The 23,192-nt window shown below is 42.7% G+C and overlaps 1 protein-coding gene across 1 annotated transcript; it reads right to left on the minus strand.

Annotated features, from left to right (window-relative positions):
- Positions 1–349: 349 nt before the first annotated feature.
- senp6a (SUMO specific peptidase 6a) lies at positions 350–22,297 on the minus strand. Its single transcript, XM_076084508.1, has 23 exons — positions 22,170–22,297; positions 18,830–18,926; positions 18,162–18,225; positions 17,141–17,247; positions 16,267–16,428; positions 15,118–15,188; positions 12,641–12,744; positions 11,994–12,399; positions 11,435–11,673; positions 10,775–10,915; positions 10,163–10,196; positions 9,547–9,735; positions 5,598–5,791; positions 4,990–5,186; positions 4,234–4,350; positions 4,023–4,145; positions 3,846–3,938; positions 3,426–3,745; positions 3,128–3,210; positions 2,954–3,042; positions 2,751–2,819; positions 1,755–1,905; positions 350–1,123 (listed from the first exon to the last, which is right to left on the minus strand). The coding sequence occupies exons 1-23, from the start codon at positions 22,198–22,200 to the stop codon at positions 887–889; spliced, it is 3,318 nt and encodes a 1,105-aa protein (XP_075940623.1). The 5' UTR covers positions 22,201–22,297; the 3' UTR covers positions 350–886.
- Positions 22,298–23,192: the final 895 nt, after the last annotated feature.

A 23,192-nucleotide genomic window follows, 5' to 3' on the forward strand; every position in this document is an offset into this window, starting at 1 on the left:
CATTTTGTTTGGGGACTATTTTCAGCAGCGGATTAATCCACATTTGGTGCTCTAGTGAGTATTTGCAGTGAAGGATGTGACCACAAATACACATATATGTGTATGTATACATAATGTATATCTATATATATATATATACATATTACCACTTTACTATCACTGATATCTTCTGTGATGTCCTGTTTCAACAGTTAGCTTTTTGTTTTTTATTAAAGTTATATTATTTGGGGGGGGGGGGGGGAATACTTCTGTACTATACTAAAGTACACAACACAGTACACAAACGTATTTTTTTTTAAAATATTCTTTCATGTGTAGAACTTCAGCCATTTCATGTTCAGACAGTCTCTCACGTTTCCATTTTTTATTTCCTTTAAAAGAAAATTAAACCTCTGAAACTTTGTTTAATAATAAAAAAACTAAAATGCATTCAAGACTTTTCCAGATATTGTTTTCAGAAATAAAGAAACTGAATGAAAAGAAGTGCTCCTGCTCTGGAGTTGCTCTTTAATGCTGAATAATCATCCGCTCCACACGGAAGAGACACAAGAAGCACCGGACTACGCGTGTGACTCGTCAACACTTTCTTCTTCTTGGGTTTGTTAAACAACAACAACAACAACAACAACGTCCTCTTTTCTTTGTTGGTCTTCCTCTACACAGCGACACAGAGCAACAGCAACTTCTGCACAGGTCGTCCATCCGTGGAAACATAACTTAACTTCATGTCGGAGGCAGAAAGAAAATAACGGTAAATTACAAAGGCAGCGGGAGAAACTCCAGCAATATTTACATTTCATGTTTTATTCCATACAAAGTTAAAGTTGATGTCTGCGGTTAACGGAGGGAGTTCAGGACGTACAATCGGGTTCAACCCGCCCTCTTTTCAGGGGCCGATGGGTAAGTTCGGCGGCCGGACCGTCGACCCAGAAGTCTCTTCTATCTCGGGCTCTCCGGGAGAGCTGGGCGGAGCCTGGACTTGCCCCGCCCCCTTTTTGTCCACTTCCTGCTGCTCTTTGATCTTCAGGATCAGCTCCTTGATCTCCTCGCGCTTCGTCTTCATCCGCTGACCCGGAAACCACTCGGACAAGTTCACCGGAAGATGGAAACTGGGGATCGGATTCTGTGCGAAAGAAAGAATTTTATTTTGTTATAATGGTGAAAGATGAGAAAGACCGATATCAATAATAAATGTATCTACTTATGTGTGTGTGTGTGTATATATATATATAAACACATGTGTATATCTGTGTGTGTGTGTGTGTGTGTGTGTGTGTGTCGGAGCAGGATAGATGTTCTTCCTCTGATCTTTAGAGCTCCATTAAAAACACGTCAATGAAGAAAAGGAAGATACAAGAGGAACCAATGTTCTCACATCGGAGTCATGTTCTAATCATTAGATTAATTTTATGGCTCTTTTATTTACTATACACACATTTATTTTACTTTCTCAGTTTACATTTTACTTCTTAATTTGCTTATTGTTTGTACCAATCTCAAAAACAATCCCACATCTTATATATCTTCAGTTTTATATCTGAGACATAATTATTATTTCATAGTTGAGCAACATTCTGTCTGTATAATATTCTTTGGCTCAAATATATTTAAAATAAAAACATGAACAATAAGAACTTAATTACAAAAGAAGTTAACCGAACCAGAGAAAACAGAGAAACCAGAAACTCAAGGAGCAGAATGAAGTCGTAATGAAAGTAAAACGTGATTAAACTGTGTTGAGTCGCTCGTCTCACCTCGAAGAAGCTCTCCACGTACTGCAGGACGTAGACTCCACAGTCGCTGAAGTTGTCCTGCTGAGGCACTCGGGGACTCGAACCCTTCATCAGGTCTTTACCGAAGCTCCTCTGGCTCTCTTTACGCACCTCCCACTCCACCTCCAGGTACCTAAAACAAGCGCACACTCGGTCACCACCGGGGACAAACACTCGATAACAATCAACAGGAAGCTTCAGAAAACAGTCTCAGTCATGCTGGAAAGATGTTAATATTAAAACCATTATTATTATTCCATGTTCTGGAACTACAGTTCCCATAATGATGTAAACAGGAAGTATGATGTTCTGCTGTTGGCTCCAGCTCCTGTTTTTAGCTTTTATTTGTTCACAAGTGGCAACGTTAGAAATACACAGAATTATGTGTTATGAGCTGGTGTTTGTTATGTGACCGTTGATCTACAGAGAACTTAAAAACGGGAAGATTCTCAGATACATTCTGCAGTTTTAAAGTTTATTTTTGTGGATTTATGGTTGAGATGTAATGACGTCATCAGGAAGTGTAAGTCACACTGAATCTAAATGAACTTTATGGCGTCTGTGCGCTCATATTCCTGTGATTGATGACTTTGAGGAGAAGTAGCTCGGGTACCTTAACTGCCTCCATGAGCTCAGTCTTTTATATAAAGACTGAATACTTTTATCACTTCAGGCTTATGAAACATATTCAAATGAATAAATCTGAGAAGAGATAATCACTAATAGATTAGGCTTTGTTTCGGACGTTTTTCTGACGGAAGCGTTTGTCACACGTGATGTGTTCAAGGACTGTGGGAAAGATGATATAATGATGATCGTGACCATTTTTGCAACTTCTGGCTGTGATAAACGTTGTAGTTTTGGCAATTGTTTAAAGAAAACATGATTTCCATCCCGCCGGCTGGTTTTGGATTAATGCATAAAATATTATACCGACGACAATCACTAAAATAAAATCATTAAATAAAATCTGCTCACTCTCTGAGGGTTTTCACCACCGTCGACCTGGCTGGACCTCGCAGGGAATCCATGATGAGGATACAAGGCCTGAAGAAGAGAAACAAGGGTCAACAAACATCCCTCTCCCTCCCTCCCTCCCTCTCTCCCTCTCCCTCTCCCTCTCCTCTGCTGTGAGCGGTGCTGCCACCTGCTGGTGAAAAATCAGAAGTGCACCAACTTACTGTTTGCAGAGGTTCAGTTTGGCGGCCAGAGCGGAGGCGTCCGATACGAGCGTGTCTTCAGCCAGCGTCCCGTCCTCACTGCACTCGTCCTGGAGACACAGACGGGAACTCATGAGAACTACAGTCCTAAAAGACTACATTCAGAGGAGACCGACAGGAAGTGAGGACGAGTACCTGACAGGAGCTCTGGTCGTCGGAGAAGGTGTCGTCGTCTCCTTTGGTTGAACTGTAGCAAACGCTGATTCTCTGCAGCTCACCTGAAGGAAACATGTGTTAATGCGGTGCTTTTGGAACCAGATTAAAGAACTTGTTCATGGTAGAGTGAGGTCGTAACGCTTTAGGAGAACAGCTGTATTTTCTGTATTAATGGATTCTCAGACGTACGATAACTTTGAATGAATAAAATACATTTAATTAAAACACTCGGCCTGTTGATGAAGGTAGAAATGTTCCGGTCCAGACGGAGACTCACTTGTGTATTTCTGCTCTGGCTCAGCCTGGTTGTTGCCGGTCACCGTCGTGGTCCTGGAAGCCTCCGGTCCTCCGTCTGTGAAGGCCGCGTTCTCCCTCGTGGAGGGTTCTGCCTCGGTCTGACCGTCCGTGGACGCCTCAGGGACGCCGGGGGACGGGTCCTCCTGGGAGCCGTCCAGCCCGTCTCCGTCCGGGGACAGAGGACGGCAGTGCTCCGGGAGGTTCTCCTCTGACGGGGGGGCGCCGTGGTGGAGCGGGTTCTGCTCGTAGACCGGACCCCTGAGACCCGGGAAGCAGATGACGGCGAGGTACCAGTGAGCTCTGACAACACAAGACATTCAGTTAATTAACGCTTGTTTATTATATATATATATATATTATATAAGTATATGTAAAAGCTTAAGTCGTAGAGAAGACTCACGACTCATTGATGGGAACAAAGATGAAGTCCTTCTGGAAGAGATCTACGTGACGAGTCCACGTCTTCACCCGGTTGTGTTTCCTTTTCTGGATTCTGTAAAAGATCAAAAAGCACACGTTTGAGTTTGAGCGTCCAGCAGCAGGAACGTGATGACGTGTGAACGTGCTGGAGCCTCACGGCAGGTTGGTGGTGTCGGGCGCGTTCCTCCGCTCTCTCTGGTTCAGTCTCTTGTAGAAGAACGAGCTGAACACGTGGATCCTTTGTGCGTCGTCCTTTTTCAACTTCTCCAGAACTAAATATCTAACGCAGACGAACAGAGGACAAATCAAGCTCCATAAACACATATTTGGTATTTTATACTGCGGGACGTCGTCGTTTTAATACTCACTTTAAATAAAAGTCTATGATGACGTCGTTGAGGAACTCTCCGTCGTTAAGGCAGTGGAGGTCTTCGTTAGTGACCGACATGCCTCCTTTGGCCGGAGGAGGAGGATACACCATTAACCTGGAAGAGAAACATCACCAAACACACCGCTGAAGTCCAGCGGAGGAGGCCGGGTATCGATGCCCCGATGCATGAGGAACCATTGATCCACAGAGGACAACCGAGGCTGTTCTGTTCAAAGCTTCACTCAGAACATCACAATCAGCATTCATTGTGTTTAAAACACGTATTTGTCAGATAAAGATCAAGCTACACTAATATTATTAGTGTTATACTATGTGAATTGGATTCCAGTGGTGAATGCATTGATTAAAGTCTAAATGTAACAGAAAACAGAAAGTATATCTCACAAAATATTCTGCTTCAGTTCATATTTGTTGGCGTTTAGCCTTTTAAAAAACATTTTCCCTGTTTGCACACACACGCACGCACACGCACACACACACACACACGCACACGCACGCACACGCACACGCACACGCACACGCACGCACACACACACACACACACACACACACACGCACACGCACGCACACACACACACACACACACACACACACACACACACAGGCAGCAGCTGCATTAACAGGGAACAAAACTACACATTCAACCGCAATATTTTTCGTACCGAAAGTAATTTTTACTCAAAAAAAAAACTCCGCCGAGTACAGGAGGAAGTAACCAGAGAGAGCTGCTCACTTGACGATGGGTCCGGAGAAGGTGGGCTGGAGGTCGGTCATGTCCTCGTCCTCGTCCTCAAAGTATCCTCCGGTGTGTTGGCGGGTCGCCATCCGTGTGCGTGCGCGTGCGGTGACCGGGCTCGCCGGGGGGGCCTGCGTCGCCTTAGTACCCGGGGATCCCTGTGAGACTCTGTGAGGACTTTGTGTCGGCTTCTCCTGCAGAGAGACATGGAGATAAACAACCTCCTCGTTCATATCCGCCTGTAAAGATTCCAAAGATTGTTTTTGTTTTGTTTTAAATTCCTGCAGATTTTGTGGAAGAATACAAATGGATTGGACCAAATGCCACAGTTTAGTATGTGAAGATGCATGCCGGCCCTCCTCCCATCATACACCAGCTGCCCGGTTGTGCTTCCTTCTGTTAGGTGCTGACTGGAGGCTCGTCAGCAGGATGAGCCTCACCTGTGCCGGTGTGGCTCATCCTTAACATACCCTCTCCAGCTGGCAGCCGGCTCTCTCTGGAAGCCGGTTTTTAAAATATGAGCTTCTAGTTTTAGAACATTAGAAACTGAATATGTCGGTCAACAAAGACAAAACGATGGAATAGTCAGATTAAGAGAGCCTCACCTTCTCCTCCTTCTGTTTCAAGGCCTTGTTGAAGTTCACCAGGCGGATGTTGGCCTCCTCAAAGGGCAGCTTTGCGGGGAAGTTGCTGAGGTTGTTGGTCCGGCCGATCTCGCCCAGGATGTCCTCCAGGATGGCCTGCTCCTTCATCACCAGGCCGTTCTCGAAGATCAGGACGATGAACTTCTCGTCCGACTCTGACGGCACGAAGAGGCAGATTGTTGTTATTGTGCTGTGGCTTCAATTTTAAATGCATTAAACGTATCAAATCTATCATTTATATTCATATTTAGACCTTTTATTGTGGCACTCCAGATGCATCCCGTTTGCCCTGCGTTCTCTCTATAATATCTAGTCTCTACATATTATACTCTTCATGCTTTTCACAAACCGTTTCAGCTTGAATGTTCTGCAGCTATGTAGGCTTGTTAAAAAAGGAGAGTTGTCAGAATGTGAACAATGAGAGCAGGACGTTAACGACACATGAAGTCCAGTTGTGTTCAGAGGAGCAGAGAAGATGAACACTAAACCAACTGATGGAATCAACTGTGTGCAAAGTACGAGAGAAAGTATTATCTCTAGTGTCCACCAGGGGGCGACTCCTCTGGTTGTATAGAAGTCTATGAGAAAATGACTCTACTTCTCTCTTGATTTATTACCTCAGTAAACATTGTAAATTTGTACAGATCTATACTGTATTACTCGTGTGGTACTTGTACTGTATTGCTCGTGTACTTTGGTACTTGTACTGTATTATTTGTGTGGTGTGGTACTTGTACTGTATTACTCGTGTGGTACTTGTACTGTATTGCTCGTGTACTTTGGTACTTGTACTGTATTATTCGTGTGGTGTGGTACTTGTACTGTATTATTCGTGTGGTGTGGTACTTGTACTGTATTGTTTGTGTGGTGTGGTACTTGTACTGTATTATTCGTGTGGTGTGGTACTTGTACTGTATTATTCGTGTGGTGTGGTACTTGTACTGTATTATTCGTGTGGTGTGGTACTTGTACTGTATTATTTGTGTGGTGTGGTACTTGTACTGTATTATTCGTGTGGTGTGGTACTTGTACTGTATTATTCGTGTGGTGTGGTACTTGTACTGTATTATTTGTGTGGTGTGGTACTTGTACTGTATTATTTGTGTGGTGTGGTACTTGTACTGTATTATTCGTGTGGTGTGGTACTTGTACTGTATTGTTTGTGTGGTGTGGTACTTGTACTGTATTATTCGTGTGGTGTGGTACTTGTACTGTATTATTTGTGTGGTGTGGTACTTGTACTGTATTGTTTGTGTGGTGTGGTACTTGTACTGTATTATTTGTGTGGTGTGGTACTTGTACTGTATTGTTTGTGTGGTGTGGTACTTGTACTGTATTGTTTGTGTGGTGTGGTACTTGTACTGTATTATTCGTGTGGTGTGGTACTTGTACTGTATTATTCGTGTGGTGTGGTACTTGTACTGTATTGTTTGTGTGGTGTGGTACTTGTACTGTATTGTTTGTGTGGTGTGGTACTTGTACTGTATTATTCGTGTGGTGTGGTACTTGTATTGTATTATTCGTGTGGTGTGGTACTTGTACTGTATTGTTTGTGTGGTGTGGTACTTGTACTGTATTATTCGTGTGGTGTGGTACTTGTACTGTATTATTCGTGTGGTGTGGTACTTGTACTGTATTATTCGTGTGGTGTGGTACTTGTACTGTATTATTCGTGTGGTGTGGTACTTGTACTGTATTATTCGTGTGGTGTGGTACTTGTACTGTATTATTCGTGTGGTGTGGTACTTGTATTGTATTTTTCGTGTGGTGTGGTACTTGTACTGTATTATTCGTGTGGTGTGGTACTTGTACTGTATTATTCGTGTGGTGTGGTACTTGTACTGTATTGTTTGTGTGGTGTGGTACTTGTACTGTATTATTCGTGTGGTGTGGTACTTGTACTGTATTATTCGTGTGGTGTGGTACTTGTACTGTATTATTTGTGTGGTGTGGTACTTGTACTGTATTATTCGTGTGGTGTGGTACTTGTACTGTATTATTCGTGTGGTGTGGTACTTGTACTGTATTATTCGTGTGGTGTGGTACTTGTATTGTATTATTCGTGTGGTGTGGTACTTGTACTGTATTGTTTGTGTGGTGTGGTACTTGTACTGTATTATTCGTGTGGTGTGGTACTTGTACTGTATTATTCGTGTGGTGTGGTACTTGTACTGTATTGTTTGTGTGGTGTGGTACTTGTACTGTATTATTCGTGTGGTGTGGTACTTGTACTGTATTATTCGTGTGGTGTGGTACTTGTACTGTATTGTTTGTGTGGTGTGGTACTTGTACTGTATTATTCGTGTGGTGTGGTACTTGTACTGTATTATTCGTGTGGTGTGGTACTTGTACTGTATTGTTTGTGTGGTGTGGTACTTGTACTGTATTATTCGTGTGGTGTGGTACTTGTACTGTATTATTCGTGTGGTGTGGTACTTGTACTGTATTGTTTGTGTGGTGTGGTACTTGTACTGTATTATTCGTGTGGTGTGGTACTTGTACTGTATTATTCGTGTGGTGTGGTACTTGTACTGTATTATTCGTGTGGTGTGGTACTTGTACTGTATTATTTGTGTGGTGTGGTACTTGTACTGTATTATTTGTGTGGTGTGGTACTTGTACTGTATTATTCGTGTGGTGTGGTACTTGTACTGTATTATTTGTGTGGTGTGGTACTTGTACTGTATTATTTGTGTGGTGTGGTACTTGTACTGTATTATTCGTGTGGTGTGGTACTTGTACTGTATTGTTTGTGTGGTGTGGTACTTGTACTGTATTGTTTGTGTGGTGTGGTACTTGTACTGTATTATTCGTGTGGTGTGGTACTTGTACTGTATTATTTGTGTGGTGTGGTACTTGTACTGTATTGTTTGTGTGGTGTGGTACTTGTACTGTATTATTTGTGTGGTGTGGTACTTGTACTGTATTGTTTGTGTGGTGTGGTACTTGTACTGTATTGTTTGTGTGGTGTGGTACTTGTACTGTATTATTCGTGTGGTGTGGTACTTGTACTGTATTATTCGTGTGGTGTGGTACTTGTACTGTATTGTTTGTGTGGTGTGGTACTTGTACTGTATCGTTTGTGTGGTGTGGTACTTGTACTGTATTATTCGTGTGGTGTGGTACTTGTATTGTATTATTCGTGTGGTGTGGTACTTGTACTGTATTGTTTGTGTGGTGTGGTACTTGTACTGTATTATTCGTGTGGTGTGGTACTTGTACTGTATTATTCGTGTGGTGTGGTACTTGTACTGTATTATTCGTGTGGTGTGGTACTTGTACTGTATTATTTGTGTGGTGTGGTACTTGTTCTGTATTATTTGTGTGGTGTGGTATTTGTACTGTATTATTCGTGTGGTGTGGTACTTGTACTGTATTATTTGTGTGGTGTGGTACTTGTACTGTATTATTCGTGTGGTGTGGTACTTGTACTGTATTATTCGTGTGGTGTGGTACTTGTACTGTATTATTCGTGTGGTGTGGTACTTGTACTGTATTATTCGTGTGGTGTGGTACTTGTACTGTATTATTTGTGTGGTGTGGTACTTGTACTGTATTATTCGTGTGGTGTGGTATTTGTACTGTATTATTCGTGTGGTGTGGTACTTGTACTGTATTATTTGTGTGGTGTGGTACTTGTACTGTATTATTCGTGTGGTGTGGTACTTGTACTGTATTATTCGTGTGGTGTGGTACTTGTACTGTATTATTCGTGTGGTGTGGTACTTGTACTGTATTATTTGTGTGGTGTGGTACTTGTTCTGTATTATTTGTGTGGTGTGGTACTTGTACTGTATTATTTGTGTGGTGTGGTACTTGTTCTGTATTATTTGTGTGGTGTGGTATTTGTACTGTATTATTCGTGTGGTGTGGTACTTGTACTGTATTGTTCGTGTACTTTGGTACTCACGGTCCCCGGCACAGTCGTACCAGTGAGCTCCCTTCTCCTCCGACATGTCGAGCTGCGTGCGAAGCCGGACGCACTCGGCCGGAGTCGTCTGGAAGAACAAGACCGGAAGCTTCCGGACGCTGCACCACTCGCAGCTGATCAGCTCCGACGCCTGGAGGCAGATGTTCTCTACGGTGTTTCGCTCCGAGCCTGACGACAAAAAAAAACGACGAAAACATTTTAAAAAACAGGAGGAGGAGCGGAGGAGAATCAGTGTTTTAGTGAATGGAGTCTGGTGTCTTTGTAGAGATCAGAGGTTCTCCTGTCTGGTTCTATAAACTCTACTGTAGGAGAACACTGACTGTGGAGAAGAACCTCACACAAACACACTACTGTCCCTTTAACTCCCACATGAAGTTCATATATTTCTATCCGGTGTTTCTGCAGATGTCAAAAGGCACAAAGCTTCCACACGTGTGACTGGACTAATCTCTGCTGACCGGCAGTAAACTGTAGCGCTGCGTCTTCCTGAGACATGAGAGCGCGGTGCCGTCACACTCCGCTGACTGTCTGATCCAACGGGTCTGTGGACACAGCGGTGTATTTACTGAACTCATTACTGCTGCTTCAGGCCTACCTTCAGTTTCCAGCTGGATCTGCTCGATGGAAAACTGGAAGAGAAAGAACAAGGAATGTCACAGCGCAATCCCTCGACCGGATGTTGAAGATATTCTGTCTTCTTCTTCTACTTTTTATGGCATCATAACTTTACACGAGTTATATAACAGTTTAATACTCAATTCAAGTCCAGGGGTTTAAAACACATCATACAAGCCTGTACTTTAGGTGTCTTTATTGTACTGATGTTTGCTGTTCATAAAAACTTTGATTAGTTTCACAATAAAAGCTCTAAATGTTCTGGGGGCATAATCTCTTCACTTCCCTGCGAGGCTTTAATTGTGAAACTTCTGGAGGAAGTGCTGAGTGGTGATTATGAGGGACATATGTTCCCGCTTGTTTTTAAAACATTTCAGACCAATTTTCTTATTTTTTGTCGTCAGTTCTTCAGTGAAAGAATAATATTCTGAAGCTCCAAATCAGCTTTTATTATGTTAAAAAAGGTATTTTTTTAAAACCTGGTGAAATATAGAATACATGCAATAGTGTTTGTATAACTGGATATTTTTCATACTTTTCTGCACACGTGAGGTTTTAAAATTGACAACATTTTCGGTGACAGAGTACTCACGACGACGGGCTTCGTCACCATCCTGCGGAGAGTTCCCACTCTCACGCTCCGACACTCCAGAATGATGCTGTCGCACTTGTTGGACGTGAACTTGGGTTTCTTTGGCCTCGGAGACAACTGCTCGGGGGGTTGATTCCCAAACTGCAAGAGTAAATAAAAAGAGAGGAGAAGTGGACTTTAGGGACCAGGAATACAGTCAGTCGACCAACAGTTCAGGACATTAAGAAGAATATTTCACAGCTCGATCTGAAAATATTCTGTCGTCTCTCCGAAGCTTGACGAGTAAAAAGCTGCAACAAAGCCGGTGTGTTTCCTGAAGCACAACTCATATAAACAGACATAGATGGAGGTCATTTTACTATAAAGTACGTGCTCATGTCCTCAAACGTTGGAAACACTGGTGGAAAAATGTAGGATATAAAGATTCCAGCGTTTCCAATTTCTGTAAAATAAATTATCAAAGAAATTTGCCGAGCATTATTATTTATTTAGTTGTGATTGATGTCATAACTGTGTTGTTCTGCACTAAAGACGTGTTCTAGTTCTCTCTACTTCTACTCATGATGGCTCTGTTTCCATAGAGGAGCAGGACTTTATGTTACAGTTACAATCAGGACCACAGAGAGAACAATGAGCAAATAAAGGTGTTAAACTGCTCACCTGGTCCTTCATCCGGGCTCTCCGCGGTATCGTGATCTTCATGTTGACGTCCTCGAAGAACTCGGTGTTGGGCTCCTCCTGCTCTCCGGTGCTCTTCACCGCCGCCTCCACTCTGCCTCCAGAGGGCGCCGGTGAGGAGTGAGCGGAGTCGGCGGGTCGAGGGGAGACGCTGTCCAGCCTGTTGACACTTCCTGTGCTGGCGTTGTCCGCCTCCTCCTCGTCATCGCTGGACAGGACGACTGGGGAGGAACATCAGGCGTTGGGAGATCGAGTGTATGTTTGAACAACTTTGACATTTTCTTATGGAGAAAAAGATCCTTTAGGTCATTATAGTGAGAAACTATCTCGACATAATGACAAAATATTGAAAAATAATGACTCTGTATGTAAATAGTTATAATAATAATGAAAATAAACTTTCCTTAGTCCTTATTTTAAGCAACTATGTCATTGTTTAGAGATACTAAGTCATTATTTTAAGGATTTAAGTCTTTATTTTGTGATACTCAAGTCAATCCTTCAGAATCTTTCCTCCTTCATCAGAACTGTTAGTACTCACTGGGGTCGTTGAGCTCGTGCCGCTGTGCCGCCGTCGCCCTCTTCCCTTTGTGGGCCGGGTGGTTCCTGGCTCCGTAGCAGCTGGACGTCCCGGCTAACAGAGGCGTCCTGCCGTTGCTCAGAGGCAGCAGGGTCCCCCTGGTGCTCACGATCCGTACGGGCAGAGGCTCCCCGCGGGGCCCCCTCATGGTCGCCGCCGGTTTGTAGAAGTTCTGCTGCTGCGGGCCGTGGGGTCCGGGGCACGGCTGGGACCGGATGGGGGGCCGGGGGGTCGGGGGCGTCAGCGCGGCCGGCTGACACGGCGGCAGGAGAGCCGACCCGGTGCCACAGATCTGACACTTGCTGACGTCCTCGCTCGGCTTGTTGCACTTCAAGCACACCGTGTGGTAGACGGTCGGCCGCAGAGGCTGCCGATGAAGAAACTCCCGTTAAAGGTGGATTAATGGATTCCACAAGCAGACACATTATCCCCTTATAAACGCCTTATGGATAACATGTACATTTAGGAATCCAAGACTAACAGAACATCATCTTTATCTTGTTTGTATATGTTTTTGTGATCTTTTAGCTCTGTTCTGGTCTCCGACGACTCCTAAAAATAATATCTGACCAAATGCTTTCTGGGTAATGTAGTCCTAAGGCTCTTACCTCTGCTGCTTTGACCTGCGAGGGGAAAGTACAGCAGTCCTCCAACGGCTTCCTCTTCTGCTGGATGCGACGCTTCACGTTCAGCGTCTCCTCTTCTGGAAGGTCTAACCACAAAACAATCAACTTATGGATCTGATTGATCTTACATTACTTTACAGAAAACTACAGATCACCATCAACACCACCAGATGATTTAGGCAGCAATCAGTACAGGTGAAAGAAGCAAGGACCAGCGTGATAATAGTTCATAAGAATAATAAACAATAATGGAACTTTTTCAAAGATCTGATGAGCGATATTTGCCTTTGTTTAACCCTCTGAAGCCCGAAACCAGCCGGCGGGTTCTTTAAACAATCACTGTTTCTGTAAAAACTGTCATAATCGTCAGATTTTTATCTTTACGACGGTCCTTGAACACATCGGGTGTGAAACATTAAAGTGTGAGCTCCTCAGTGAAACTATGACGTCATGATTGATTCATCTGAGACCAACAGTCATGTGACAACAAGGAGGAGACACTCTGACTGAACTACGGGAAGTGAACACAGAGAGGAGAGGAGAGAGGAGAGGAGAGAGGAGAGGGGAGAGGAGAGAGGAGAGGAGAGAGAGGAGGGGAGAGAGGAGAGGGGAGAGGAGAGGGGAGAGAGAGGAGAGAGGAGAGGAGAGGGGAGAGGAGAGGAGAGGAGAGAGAGGAGGGGAGAGAGGAGAGGGGAGAGAGGAGGGGAGAGAGGAGAGAGGAGAGGAGAGGGGAGAGGAGAGGAGAGGGGAGAGGAGAGAGAGGAGGGGAGAGAGGAGAGGGGAGAGAGGAGGGGAGAGAGGAGAGAGGAGAGGAGAGGGGAGAGAGAGGAGAGAGGAGAAGAGAGAGGAGAGAGGAGAAGAGAGAGGAGAGGAGAGAGGAGAGGGGAGAGAGAGGAGAGAGGAGAGGGGAGAGAGAGGAGAGAGGAGAAGAGAGAGGAGAGGAGAGAGGAGAGGAGAGAGGAGAGGAGAGGAGAGAGAGGAGGGGAGAGAGAGGAGAGGAGAGGGGAGAGAGAGGAGAGGAGAGGGGAGAGAGAGGAGAGAGGAGAAGAGAGGAGGAGAGAGGAGAAGAGAGAGGAGAAGAGAGAGGAGAGGAGAGAGGAGAGGAGAGGAGAGAGGAGAAGAGAGAGGAGAGGAGAGGGGAGAGAGAGGAGAGAGGAGAGGGGAGAGAGGAGAGAGGAGAGGAGAGGGGAGAGGGGAGAGGAGAGAGAAGAGGGGAGAGAGAGGAGAGAGGAGAGAGGAGAGGAGAGAGGAGAGGGGAGAGAGGAGAGAGGAGAGAGAGGAGAGAGGAGAGGGGAGAGAGGAGAGGAGAGGGGAGAGAGGAGAGGAGGGGAGAGAGAGGAGAGGAGAGAGGAGAGAGAGGAGAGGAGAGAGAGGAGAAGAGAGAGGAGAGGAGAGGGGAGAGAGAGGAGAGGAGAGAGGAGAGGAGAAGAGAGAGGAGAGGAGAGAGGAGAGGAGAGAGGAGAAGAGAGAGGAGAGAGGAGAGGACAGAAGAGAGGAGAGAGGAGAGGAGAGGAGAGAGGAGAGGACAGAAGAGAGGAGAGAGGAGAGGAGAGGAGAGAGGAGAGGACAGAAGAGAGGAGAGAGGAGAGGAGAGGAGAGAGGAGAGGACAGAAGAGAGGAGAGAGGAGAGGAGAGGAGAGGGGAGAGGACAGAGGAGAGGAGAGGAGAGAATAGGAGAGAAGAGGAGAGAAGAGGAGAGAAGAGAAGAGGAGAGAGGAGAGAGGAGAGAGGAGAGGGGAGAGGAGAGAAGAGGAGAGAGGAGAGGGGAGAGGAGAGAAGAGGAGAGAGGAGAGAGGAGAGGGGAGAGGGGAGAGGGGAGAGGCTGGAAACATGCGAATAGTTTTATATATAAACAGCATGAGGAGCCTCCATTTGTTCCCAACATTGGTAACACTTGTGGACAATTTGAGAAATGTTGGATTTATAGATTCCAGTGTTTTACAATTTTTGTAAAACAAATTATCAAAGAAATTTAGGTGTTGATGTTAAAGCTCACTGCTGATCATTGAGGGCACGGCAGGTAAACGTATCCATATTATTATCACTGTGTTATATTATCTGGACGGGCAGAGGAGACGGTTCAGAGATTTTAGTGAGTAAATCAAACTGATGTTATTTTGAACACAAGGACGCTCTGTGTTGTTTTAATCTCTCTCTGAGCGTCCAAGAATTATTTTACTCACCTTTTGTATCTTCCAAAACTAAAAATAAATGGATGATACATTTGGGGAAACGCTTCCCACCAAGGTCACCTATATTTGATATCTTATCTCCGTGCTCGGTCAGAGAGCGAGTGTTTCATAAGCTTCTCCTCCCTCAGCGAGGAGCTTTGAGGATTAGATGTGGGAGGCCTGAGATCTCCTCCTCGTCTGGCAGGAGCAGCGAGGAGGAGATCGGCAGACATTGCGCACACACACACACGCGTGCGTGCGTGCGTGTGTGTGAGCTGTCGACTCTACCTGAGATCTCTGGACAGGTGAGGACGATGCTGTCCACTTCTACTGCTTGTTGGGTGGTGGAGAAGTCTTTTCTGCAGGAGAGAGAAAAAGACAATGTGGTCAGTGGAAAATAGACCTTTTGTTCTTTTAAAATGGAAGAAAATGACTCTACTTCTCTCTTGATTTATTACCTCAGTAAACATTGTAAACATGGGTTTATGGTCTCAATCTCTAGTTTCAAGTCTTCTTCAATACAGCATTATGTTCATTTAGTACATTATGGTCCATTTAGAGTCAAACAGACCATAAAGCAGGGGATGCTTTAGGGCGGGGCTTACGTTGATTGACAGGTCTCTGCCAGAGACGTGTACGGCGTCTCTACGTCACTCTAAAACCTCCTTAAACAGATGATGACTTTAGGTATGAATCAAACAAACAGGAGGAACTAGTGCATTTGTTGGGGACTGTTGTGGTGCTCTAGTGAGTGTTTGTGGCAGCAGGACGGTTTGGACTGGATTTAACATGTCAAGCAGCAACATAGCTCTCTGCTAATGTGGCATCAGTCAGTGTTAGTCAGACTCATTCATGATTCATCATGAGTGTGTCAGCAGCACAAACACCAGAGATAAACGTGAGGCGAGATCCAGTGAGTCTTACCTCTCCTTCAGATCAAGGCTGCTTGAAGATACAAATCAAAAGACACAAACGTCTCACTGATGCAACTCAATCAAAGAGATTCTGTTCTTTACACCACATCTACTCAGAGGCTGAAGCCAGAGACGGGTTTAAATCCCTCTCCTCTACATCACTGCCCTCCAGAAGAACAAACTGAGGATGAGTTTAAGTTTTACACGTCATGTTTCTGTATCCAGTATCTGTCCTCCACTGAGGGCCATTTATACAATCTAATGAGAGAAAGAAACTGATTTATAAGAACGTTTAATGAAGTTGACGACAACTGAAAGAAAATAACATTTTGATTCAAACTTATGAAAAAGATAAACGTATTTATTCGCTCCAAACGTCTATAAATCTGTTTAAAAACCCGTTTCTTCTTATTCCAGCCTGAGAATCTTTATGTTTTTAAGTTCCCTCCAGCAGTATACTTCCTGTTTACTTCCTGCCACATGATGGGAAGTGTAGTTCATAAACGTAACGTCTGCGTCTCACCTTTGGACCGGTTTGCGGACTGCAGAGGGCATCTGAGCGTGCTGAAAGTGTCGCCCCTGGAGGACGATTCCCGGCGACGGCGACGGCGCCGGACTGATGATGAAATAGTTTGTTCTGTTCAGGACGATGGGGGGGGACGATGCTACTGAGAGGGGGACGTCGCTGCAGGAGGGGGAGTCAAAGGGGGAGTCAAAGAGGGGAGTCAAAGGGAAGCAAAACAAACGTAAATATTAAGAAATCATGAGAACACAGAATATGAACATAACTTAAACGTTATTTAATCAGATTTATAATGTTTAGTTTAGAGTGTAGGATTTTCTTTAATTGTTATCTTGTTATTTTATTCCATTCATTATTAACTCATTCGTTACCTTATGAATACATTATTTATCTTTTACTTTATTAGTTTTGCCGGTAAAGCACTTTAATTAATACCTTTTTTTAAATTGTATTTATTTAACTATTTGTCCGTAGACGTTCCCGTCGCTGAGTTTACAGGAAACTATGTGATAAACAAACACAATTAGAATTAATAAGATGTATCATCTGTATTTGTTTTGTTTCTATAAAATACTTCCAGTAAAAAAAAAAGACGTAAAAAACTGGTGTAGAAAGTAATAAAACTAATTCTCAGGTTAAAAAAAAAAAAACCTACATTAAAAAGAAAGAAAGACTTGAATCTGATTTATTATTATTTTAAATAAATAGCAACAAGTGAAGACAAACATGATTCTTCTCACAGAACTGAACTCGTTTATTACATATTCATGACTCGTTTTAAATGTGTTTTCATTAATAATCACATTCCAGACTTCATATGAATATAAATATATATATGAATATATATATGAATATAATACATATAGTAGAGTACCTGAGTCTTTTGGGCGCCAGCTTGTTCAGAGGCCTCATGTGATTATTTGGCCGGTTTTCATAAGTTCTCAACGGATCAGAAGAAGTGAAGTGTCTCAGAGCAGGAGACTGAGGAGACACACACACACACACACACACACACACACAGAGAAACAAAGACACACACACACACGGAGACAGACACACACACACACAGAGAAACAAAGACACACACACACACACACACACACACACACACACACACACACACACACAGAAACAAAGACACACACACACACACAGAGAAACAAAGACACACACACACACACACACAGAGAGAAACAAAGACACACACACACACACGGAGACAGACACACACACACACACGAGAAACATTAAGACAATTATTTTTTGTATTCCAAGTTTTCTGAAATGTTGTGTTTAAATATGCAAATGAGGCATTATGTAATGGTAACTTTTGGTGAATTTAGGAGAAATCGACAGACGTAAATAGAACTGAACTAAGCATGAAGAGAAGTTAACAGAACATGTTTATTAGATACTTTACTTCCTCATAGTTTTATATCTGACAAAATCTAGTGTGAACGATCCTTTACAGGACAATCAGAGGCCACGCCCACTCACAACAACAACAACAACAACAACAACACCACCACCACCACCAAGCAGCAGCCCTGGAGGCCTCCCAGAGCACCCCAGCAGTGTTGGCTCATGGACTGCCGGGGCCCTTCGGGGGCCGTCCTGTCTGCAGGACCAATCAGAGAGCTCCGCTGGGAGACCACATGACCAGCGGTGAGAGTCAGAAAACGAGAGGAGGAAGAGGGAAGAGGAAATGATAAAGAAGAAGAAGACAAAGACGAAGAAAATGACGATGAAGAAGAAGATGACGAAGACGTAGACAAAGGGGACTAAGAAGAAGACCAAGAAAAAGAAGAAGAGGAAGACAAAGAAGAAGAAAAAGAAGACAGAAAAAAGAAGCAGACGACGAATAAGACGAAGAAGAGTTCAGGGAGGAGCTTTACCTTCTTCTCCTCGGGGGAGCTGGGCTGCTGCCGGTCCATCTCCTCCATACTCACCACGCTCACACTGAGGACACACAAACAACACACGTGTTCAGACTACTGTGTGTGTGTGTGTACACTCTATGTTAATCTATGTCTACGTCTGTGTGTATCGGTAGATTCTACGGTTTGACCGATGGTATTTAAACTGCTTCATCAGAGAACTGAGAAAGCACACCTGAGCTGCTCACTACACACTTTTACATTCAATTTATTAAAACCTATTTATTTTGATAATCTATTACTTGTTTCATTTATTTATCAAGTAAAAACTACCATTTATTTCTGGTTCCAGATTCTCATAATTTTAAGTTTTATATTTATATATACCCTAACTGCATAGATTAAGAATTGATTGAAATATTTTAATAATATAATTAATAAAAGTGTCATTAGCTGTAACTCCAGTATCTTAAAATTAAGAATAAATGTGCAAACAAAAAGCATTTAAATAGTTAAGAAGGTGCAAAGAAAGTTGCATTTTGCTGCAGCTTTCTTTAATAGTTTTATGAGGAGGAGGGAGCTCTTCTGTCCCGATGATCAATATCTACTATCAGGGTTTACATGCACATGTGTTTTATAGTGGGGCTGCTGTAGTTCATCATCATTGGGGGGGGGGGGGTGCTTACTCATGGTTGCTCTCTTCTTCACTGTCACCAGAGAGAGAGAAGCTCCAGTTGTTGTGCTTGTAGCCTCCGTCTCTTCTGGTCTCTGATCGATCCAGAGCTTCAATAAGACGATAAAAACCAGAGTCACACTCAGGACACCGAGGTCAAAACACAAGACTTTAGATTCCTTTATAATTCTGCATCTTTCTGTAAATATGAATATAAATACACTCATGTCAGTGAGGTTAAAGTTTGAACAAATAAAGAGAATTATTACAACACAGCATATTTGTGACATGAGTATTTAAAGTAAAGCACAATCAGAGAAGCTGGAAATCACATTCAGGTCAATGTTAAAACACAGATTTACCCAAAACTTAAATAGTCCTTTATGTAAAGCAGATTACAGGCCACATTTCGAACAATAAACAAAACTACCATAACAATGGAAAACACCTTTGTTACCAAGAGTTCATCTCCAACCAGAGTCTTTAGAATATGTCAACAAGTGAAAATGGCAACTAGATTTTAAGTTTCAGCAACCAAAAGCTGATTCCTGGTTGCCAGGTTAACATTTATCCCTGAATATAGAAAATAATTGGCCGATCAGTTGACAGTATTAATAATAAGTTTGTCTTATTTCTTTGTCTTAAACAATTAGGATTAATCCAGGCACTGTCAAATGTCATGAATGATTTAATGCTAATAATAATAATTAAGAACTGATCTTACGGAGTTTGCCCAGATTTCTTTATCTAAATGACTGTACAACAACATGTCGCTGTCCATTTCCTTTCCTTTTGTTTCCTTACATACAGTATATGTCCATAATAAAGAAAAGGCGAGACGTTAAGGTCACAGACGCAGCGACTCTAAACAAAAGAACTCTTTAACGTCTGCTGGATGTCGTTGAGGAGGAAAGTTACGTGTTTTCCCGTGAGGCCCTGGCTTCCTATTTCTTCTCCAAATCAACTGAAATTTGTTTAGTGAATATCAAAAACAATGGCCAATAAAACCACACAAAGCAGAGGACTCAAATGTGAAACTTCCTTCTTTAAAGCAAAGAAACAAAGAGACTTCTTCTTCTTACGTCTTAAACCCAGCGACCTCTCACTCGTCATCTTGTTAATGAGAGTTATCCATCTGGCTGTGAGCCCGGCAGGTAAACATCAGTTAAAACCTCCATCTTGCCTTAAAAGCTGCGTCTTTTTTTTGTGTGTGCACCCCCCCCCCCACCCACCCACCCCCACGGCCTCCACACAAAAAGCTTCTGCTCTTCCTGTGCAGCTGCACAAGTGGATAAGCAGACGTTGAGGAGATGAGACAGAAAGAAAAACGCTGCCTGTTTTAAGTTCATCATCCATTTCAGGGGTAATTTTAAAAAATGACAAGAAGAGGTTCAGAAATCATGAATCATGTTATGATCCCAGAGTCAGTCATCTGGATCAATCCTGCAGGAGCCAAGTGAAGCCGGTTCTAATCTCCTCTCTCCAGCAAATACACAGAGTCTGGATCCAGCTCCATGAATCACAACCAAAGCTCCCGATCATGTCGGTGAGGAGGACACCGGGCTCCCCGCTGAGCTCCGGGACACTCGTTTATTAGGACCCACAGACACGGGTCATCCAAACAGACTGAAGCGAGAGGCGTTAGTGCAGCCTGAAGGAGAACTTTGACTCTCACGTGATCAAATCCAAACAGCTCACAACAACACTCAGAGGAAGAGGAACTCTTCTGTATGTCAAACATGAAGCTTATCAACCAAAACACAGGATTCCTAATGAGACCCTCTGGCAGCGGTTTCACCAAAAGCTGCAACGTCAGATCATTTCCTCTCCTTTTTGACACCAACAAATGAACCGCAACGTCAACGGTTCGAGTCCATCTCCACATTATTGCTATCCAACAACAGCATTAAATACCCTGAAAGTATCACAGAAAGCAGACATGTTTCGCTGATTAAAGCTCACTAAACTAGCAGCCCGAGCATGCCCAATCCCTGAATGACTCCTAAATGGATCTGCATGATTTGCATGTGAATCATTTGGGAAACTTGACACTGACAAGACATCTGCATATCGCTCCTGTGCAACGAGACCCTGCAACTAAATATCTTCAATGATACGTTGTTGTTGCCAGGCAGGTTTCCTTTTAAACAACGCTGGATGTTGAAGCTCGAATATGAACTGAAACAAGTTTAAACTGTCAAGTAGAGAAAGTCTCGTCTCTTAATACTGTCTGACTTCCTGTCTGAGGCTTTCAGCTCAAAGCCCATTGAATACACATCACAAACATATATAGTTTAATTCATTAAATATACAGCAGGAAGAACAGGAGGAAATAGTGCATTTATTAGGGACTACTTTCAGCGGCGGATTAATCCACATTTGGTGCTCCAGTGAGTGTTTGACTGAGTCTAAATAAACTACAGTGCGTGTGTTCATGGAGATAAAGGAACAACAGTTAGATTATTAATGTGTTTTTAATGGAGATCTAAGAGATAGTTTATACATTCACTGTTGGTTTTGGTCTTTTTATGGGATTCTTTGACATGAAGAAAAATATAGAATATCTCCACACGTCTCTCTTATAGAAATAGTGGTTTAAAAAATGATTATAATTGACAAATTAGATATCGTTTTTCCTCCTTGAACAAAAGTTAACGGTACCCTAGTTCATATATGGCTACATCTCTGCTCCCCTGTCCTCATGACACTGCCACTGAGCAAGGCAGTAGTGACATATTTAACCCTGTCAAGCTCTTCTTCTTCTTCTTCTTCTTCTGTCTGTGAAACTCCTCACTCAAATGTGTTTAATTATGTTTTTATATGTATTTATTTACGTTTTTAAGTGAGTGGCCTCTTAACTTAAGCTGTGAACTATGAGACAACGTGAAGACAATAACAGAAATGACAGTTAAAGCATTGAAAACACACTGGGAACATTTTCTGTTTACAATTAATGATTAGCCAAGCTAATAGTCGAAGCTAACACGTTAGCATGATAGCTTGGAGGCCACTTAACGTTTTATATCGTTTATTATAAAAGTGTTTATGTATTGTAATGTGTTGTTCAAACGTCATTTGGCTAAAAAGCCGAGAAAAACAAAAAATAAAAAGGTAGGAAAGAGGCCCGTCTCACATCCAGAACCAGCTACCGTCAGCGCTAACGGTGCTAGCTTAAAGCCACCTAGCATTAAGATGCTAACGTTAGCCGCTTTTTAGCTCCACACATACATTTTTTGGACCATTTATACTGCGGACCCAGCAAAGCAGGGATCTCCGAGGACTGTGTGGTTCCGGGGGGGGGGGGGGGGGGGTAAAACAAATGGCGACCGGAGCACTGGAATGTCACATCTTACCTTCGAGGAAAAAGCTTCGATTGTGGGACATGTTTTTATTCCATGATCCTCCTCAGATGATAGGTGGTGCTCATCGGAGACCGGATCTATGTAGCAGCTCGACTGCTGCTCCGATCACCAAAGCGGAGAAAGCTAACGCACGAACACACGTCACTGCCGGAACTTAAACTCTGCCTTCAGAATAAAGGCTTTCCCCCCTTTTTTTTGCAATAAAACAAAGTAAAATAAAACAATCCTTTATTAGTCCCGCAGTGGGGGAATTTACAGGATTACAGCAGCATAGTGGAGTATATATATATATATATATATATATATATATATATATATATATATATATATATATATACACATATACAGTGTAGTGCAAACAAGATACATAGTAAAAAAACACAAGATCAAAACAAGTATAATAAATAAGTAAATAAGTACTAATAATAAAACAGTAATAATAATAATGAAACAGTAAAGAATATTAAATATAAAAAAGGTTAACAAATATACAATAACTAAAATAGTACATATAAATTGAGTTTTAATATTGACAATTTGTGAAATTGTACATGTGCAATTGTTTAATAAAAAAATAAGTAAAATCTAAACGCTAATCTTTAAGTATAGAAATGTCTCCTGTGACTTTTCTACTGTTATATATTATATCATTAGAATATAATTACTCATGCGATAATGTAAAAGAGAGATTAAAACTGTTTTAATTAGTTTTGATCTAATAACTGATCATTATTAATCTGCTGAGGATTTTATCGATTAATTAATGTATTGTTTGTTTTATGAAAGTAGTGAAAATAGTGAGAAATGTCATCAAAATTTCAGTCTAAAGTGACACCTTTACAATGTTTGTTTTTTCACTTGTTTTATTTTTAAGGTCATTTCCGGAAGTCCCTGTTTTAACCTCGGTGGAGTGGATGCCTACTAACCTGCTCTGTGCACGAGCCTAGAGTATGTATGTGTGTGTATGGCAACTTTTTATTCCGACACAGACATGCACACATATGTTTTTTTTAT

The sequence above is a fragment of the Anarhichas minor genome, unplaced genomic scaffold, assembly GCF_050575085.1.
Source record: "Anarhichas minor isolate MPS153535 unplaced genomic scaffold, ASM5057508v1 ptg000136l, whole genome shotgun sequence".
Lineage (NCBI taxonomy): Eukaryota > Metazoa > Chordata > Actinopteri > Perciformes > Anarhichadidae > Anarhichas > Anarhichas minor.

What these genes read in the sequence shown, in the direction of transcription:
- senp6a (XM_076084508.1), bottom strand. Translation starts at nt 22,200, where the DNA reads ATGTCCCACAATCGAAGCTTTTTCCTCGAAG. An exon ending in GTCCGCAAACCGGTCCAAAG is followed by an intron (nt 15,189 to 16,266) that starts GTGAGACGCAGA and finishes TCTCTCCTGCAG; the next exon opens with AAAAGACTTCTCCACCACCC. An exon ending in GTACGACTGTGCCGGGGACC is followed by an intron (nt 5,792 to 9,546) that starts GTGAGTACCAAA and finishes TCGTGCCGTCAG; the next exon opens with AGTCGGACGAGAAGTTCATC.